The sequence below is a fragment of the Epargyreus clarus genome, unplaced genomic scaffold, assembly GCF_041222505.1.
Source record: "Epargyreus clarus isolate Ecla_fem2 unplaced genomic scaffold, WU_Ecla_fem_2.2 ptg000013l, whole genome shotgun sequence".
Lineage (NCBI taxonomy): Eukaryota > Metazoa > Arthropoda > Insecta > Lepidoptera > Hesperiidae > Epargyreus > Epargyreus clarus.
In genome coordinates, this window is record NW_027332221.1 from 4,515,216 (window position 1) to 4,520,996 (window position 5,781).

At 37.0% G+C, this 5,781-nt stretch overlaps 1 protein-coding gene across 1 annotated transcript; it reads right to left on the reverse strand.

The window, feature by feature from the left end:
- Nucleotides 1-3,833: 3,833 nt before the first annotated feature.
- LOC140746743 (uncharacterized) lies at nucleotides 3,834-4,742 on the reverse strand. The gene has a single exon (XM_073078841.1). The coding sequence runs from the start codon at nucleotides 4,740-4,742 to the stop codon at nucleotides 3,834-3,836; it is 909 nt and encodes a 302-aa protein (XP_072934942.1).
- Nucleotides 4,743-5,781: the final 1,039 nt, after the last annotated feature.

Genomic DNA, 5,781 nt, shown 5'->3' on the forward strand with positions numbered 1-5,781 from the left:
ATTTAGTGCTCATTTAGTGCTAATTTAGTGCTGATAACAGATATTTGGTGCTGTGATAGGGGGACTAAAAATGAGAACACTGCTAACTTTCCATTAAGCTAGCAGTGTACCATTCGTGACCGCGCTATGATACAGTTGGAGCGAGAGGCACATCAGCTAATAATTTAGTGCTCAATTAGTGCTGCCTGTACAAGCAAACAGATTTTTCAAAAAAAAAAAATTTCAATTTTTAAGTATAGATAACTGCTGACATAACGATACGAGCAATCATAGAGCTGAAAGATGACTTTAAAATCGGTATTGGTGAAATCGAAAAGAGTTACAAATTAGTGCTAAATTAATGCAACCGGTGAACCCAGAAAAATTTTTAGGAAAATCATTATTCAACTGCCCGCTAAAAAAATCAAAGATTTTCAATAATCGAAAAGTTATAGGTATTATTCTGTATTGCAAATATCGAGTTTTCATCAGATCTCAACGTTATAAAGTCACAGGAAACGACCCTGACTCCCCTAGCGATGGAGCCGCTGTGTGTGTGTGTGAAAAAAAATTTTTTTTCAAATCAACTACTAGCAGTCTTGAGAGCTATAAAAAGACTCGAAAACGAAAACAAATGGAATCAAATGACGTCACCATTTAGTGCTCAATTAGTGCTGTCAGTATAGCAAAAAATTGTTTAAAAATATTTTTTTTTATTTTTTTTCAAATTAACTACTGCTAGTATAACGTCACTAGCAGCCTTAAGAGCTAGAAAAAGACTCGAAAACGGAAACTAATGGAATCAAATGACGTCACTATTTAGTGCTCAATTAGTGCTGTCAGTACAGCAAATAATTTTTGAAATATATTTTTTTTTTTATGTTTTTTCAAATCAACTACTGCTAGTATAACGACTCCAGCAGTCTCAAGAGCGAGAAAAGTACTCTAAAACGGAAACTAATGAAACTTTTGAGATATAAAACGAGTGATTCTGCCGACTTGACCTTTCTAGCTTTACAGACGTCGCCAGCAGCCTTAAGAGCTAGAAAAAGACTCTAAAACGGAAACTAATGGAATTAAAAGACGTCACCATTAAGAGCTCAATTAGTGCTGTCAGTATAGCAAGAAATTTTTGAAAAAAAAATTATTTTTATTTTTATTCAAATCAACAACTGCTAGTATAACGACGCCAGCAGTGTTAAGAGCTAGAAGAAGACTCTAGAACGGAAACTAATGGAATTAAAAGACGTCACCATTTAGTGCTCAATTAGTGCTGACAGTACAGCGAAAGATTTTTTAAATATATTTTTTTTTTATTTTTTTTTAAATCAACAACTGCTAGTATAACGACGCCAGCAGTCTTAAGAGCTAGAAGAAGACTCGAAAACGGAAACTAATGGAATCAAATGACGTCACTATTTAGTGCTCAATTAGTGCTGTCAGTACAGCAAATAATTTTTGAAATATATTTTATTTTTATTTTTATTCAAATCAACAACTGCTAGTATAACGACGCCAGCAGTGTTAAGAGCTAGAAGAAGACTCTAGAACGGAAACTAATGGAATTAAAAGACGTCACCATTTAGTGCTCAATTAGTGCTGACAGTACAGCGAAAGATTTTTTAAATATAATTTTTTTTTTATTTTTTTTCCAATCAACAACTGCTAGTATAACGACGCCAGCAGTCTTAAGAGCTAGAAGAAGACTCGAAAACGGAAACTAATGGAATCAAATGACGTCACTATTTAGTGCTCCATTAGTGCTGTCAGTACAGCAAATAATTTTTGAAATATATTTTATTTTTATTTTTATTCAAATCAACAACTGCTAGTATAACGACGCCAGCAGTGTTAAGAGCTAGAAGAAGACTCTAGAACGGAAACTAATGGAATTAAAAGACGTCACCATTTAGTGCTCAATTAGTGCTGACAGTACAGCGAAAGATTTTTTAAATATAATTTTTTTTTTATTTTTTTTCAAATCAACAACTGCTAGTATAACGACGCCAGCAGTCTTAAGAGCTAGAAGAAGACTCGAAAACGGAAACTAATGGAATCAAATGACGTCACTATTTAGTGCTCAATTAGTGCTGTCAGTACAGCAAATAATTTTTGAAATATATATTTTTTTTTATTTTTATTCAAATCAACAACTGCTAGTGTAATGACGCCAGCAGTGTTAAGAGCTAGAAGAAGACTCTAGAACGGAAACTAATGGAATTAAAAGACGTCACCATTTAGTGCTCAATTAGTGCTGACAGTACAGCGAAAGATTTTTTAAATATATATATATTTTTTTTTTTCAAATCAACAACTGCTAGTATAACGACGCCAGCAGTCTTAAGAGCTAGAAGAAGACTCGAAAATGGAAACTAATGGAATCAAATGACGTCACTATTTAGTGCTCAATTAGTGCTGTCGTTGTAGTAATAACGGAGTTTTAGACAATATTTTTTTTTTATTTTTTTTTCAAAGCAGCTACTGCTAGTATAACGACTCCAGCAGTCTCAAGAGCGAGGAAAGTACTCTAAAACGGGAACTAATGGATTTAAAAGACGTCACTATTTAGTGCTCAATTAGTGCTGACAGTGCAGCAAAAGATTTTTTAAAATTTTTTTTTTTTATTTTTTTTCAAATCAACAACTGCTAGTATAACGACGCCAGCAGACTTAAGAGCTAGAAGAAGACTCGAAAATGGATACTAATGGAATCAAATGACGTCACTATTTAGTGCTCAATTAGTGCTGTCGTTGTAGTAAAGGAGTTTTAGACAATAATTTTTTTTTTATTTTTTTCTCAAAGCAGCTACTGCTAGTATAACGACTCCAGCAGTTTCAAGAGCGAGGAAAGTACTCTAAAACGGGAACTAATGGATTTAAAAGACGTCACTATTTAGTGCTCAATTAGTGCTGACAGTGCAGCAAAAGATTTTTTAAAAATATTTTTTTTTTTTTTCAAATCATTTACTGCGAGTATAACGACTCCAGCAATCTCAAGAGCGAGGAGAGTACTCTAAAACGGAAACTAATGAAATTGAAAGGCGTCACCATTTAAGATTTGTAATTAGAAAATATTAAGATAATTTATATTTAACGATGAGTAATAATAATTAAAACCATGTTAAGAAAAATTTTCACATGTTAAGAAAAATAAATTACGCATTTGTTGTTGTATTGTCAAACAATATATTATTTTAATTGAAATATACCATCTATAATTAATGAAAATGGATTCTAAGCCAGGACGCAAGCCAGCTGTTCCTAGAGATCAACTATTACAAACAATAGAACGGCACGCTAAAGATTTGGTCATCGATAAATGTAAAATCATTCACAAACGCCATGAAATATGGAAAGAAATATCCTCTGAATTAGAAAATAAAATTTTACCGGACACATTATATTCGATAGTGACTAATAATAAATACGATGTACGGACAAAAATTATTCGCGATTTCAATCAAAGTCTAAATTCGACGTCGACCAGTGTAGAATGTGAAAATACAACGGCAGAAACATTTATTTATTTATTTATTATTTATTTATTTAAATCATAATTACAGCTAACATTACAGGTTTATACCTAATGCGTTAGAGTAAGAAAAAAAAAATAATTGTTATAAATTTAGTTAATATAGTCAGTTACAGAAAATTTCAGATTAATTGGTACATTTATAATCAAGTAGGTACATTGTTACTTACGTCAGTCATTATTAATTATTATATAATCATTATTTAATTTCCACATTACATTAAAATCAAAATTATTATATGTTACAAAAAAAAAATGTCGATAATCAAATATGATAATTACATAAATCAAATTATAAATTTAAGTCAATATATTAAACACAATTAAATATCAGTACGTGTTTCTACAACATATAACGCGACTCTTGCGAACTCGTTCAGTGTGCAACTAAACAAATCAATTTGCTCATGAATTTTATTAAGCGTGCGCAGCGCTCGCGTCAAAGGGGCGTGACGCAACAGGTTGGTGCACGCGTGCGGCAGTGCCAGCAGCTGCGGGCGACGGCGCCGCTCTACGCACTTGTCCGGCGCATACAGCGACAACTGCTGGAGGACGGCTGGGTTATCTAATTTTCCCCGCAATACCTTAAACAGGTATTGGGCAAGGAAAATCGCTCGCCTCACTTCTAATTTAGTGTACCCGACCATACCAAGAACGAATAAGGTGGGGTACATCAGCGGGTACCCCGGATACACCCCATACAATTTTAAAAACAGATGCCGCGAGAACTTTTTTTGGATGCGTTCTATGGTATTTATGTGCTTCATCTCACTCGGTGACCATACAACCGAATTACACTCCATGCGACTCTTCACCAAGGCTTCATATAAGGCGCGTATGGCACTTATGTTGGTGAAGGTACCTGACTGCCGTAATATGAAACCCAGGTTGCGGTACGCCCTTTTGCATACCTCGGTTATATGGTCTCTAAAGTTAAGGTCAGCACTGAAGCGCACTCCGAGATCGTTCACCTCTGTGACGCGCTGGAGCGGCTCCCCCTCGATGTAGTACGAATGATGATACGGGCCACGCGAGCGGCTGAATGATAACACTGAGCACTTAGCCACATTAAAATGTAGCTTATTCTCGTGACTCCATTCAACCACTCGGTCTATATCGCTCTGCAGTCCAGCTGAATCCGTTACGTCACCTATTTCGCGTACCAGTTTCAGGTCGTCAGCAAATAAGAGGCAAGTCGACTCATGGACCACCTCTGGCAAGTCATTTATCATAATGATAAATTGGAGGGGCCCTAAGTTACTGCCTTGACTGACGCCTGATCTTGTCGGATACTGCTCCGAGAGACATCCGCCACAGTCGACATACTGATGTCTGTCTCGCATGTAGCTGGCGAAAAAGCTTAAAGTATGTGGCGTGCAGCCTACGCCAGCCAGTTTTGCTAACAGGACATCATTATCGACCACATCGAACGCCTTCCGGAAGTCGAAATAGGCGACATCTACCTGTCTCCCGGCGTCAACAACTGGAACAACTCGTGACATGAGATTTAACAAATTCCCAGATGTTCCTCGACCCGGACGGAAGCCATGCTGCACATCCGATAAATAGGGCTTTACTTGAGCGTATAATGAGTAATGAAGGGCTGACTCAAATACCTTTGCTGGAGTACTTAAAAGCGCAACTGGTCTAAAATCCTTCACATCTGTGCCTCCCCCTCCCTTCGGTACAGGAACCACTCTAGTGAGCTTCCACCGATTAGGAAACGTTGCAGTCGAGAGGAAGACATTGAAGATGTGCAGCAGTGGCTCATCCAATGTGGCGCGGCAATCTTTAAAGACGAAGGGTGGTATGCCGTCGGGCCCCACGGACCGCTTAGGCGGCTACCGCACCAGCGCGCGACAGACGTCCGCCAGGCTTAAATTCAGATCGACGCATGATCCGCCACTCCCAACAGCCACCGGCGACGCCATACACGCTGATACATCTAGTCTCGCCGACTCTGTGTTGTAAACGGAATAAAAGAACTCAGCAAAAGTTTCCGCGCTTTCCTGATCAGAAAGAGTATGCCCGTTTATTATCAATTTATTTTGTTTACAATTTCCTTTTTTAGTTCTCATAAAATTCCAAAACGCTTTCGGGTCCGATGCGAGATGGTTTTGTACCCGGTCTCTATAGGAATCATGGGCCTGCTTGACCTCCTCCTTTACTTTAACCCTATACCTAGCGAATTCCATATAATCTTTCTGTGACTTACTCTTTTTGTAATTTTTATGTAATTTATATTTGATTTTAATATTTTTAATAAGTTCC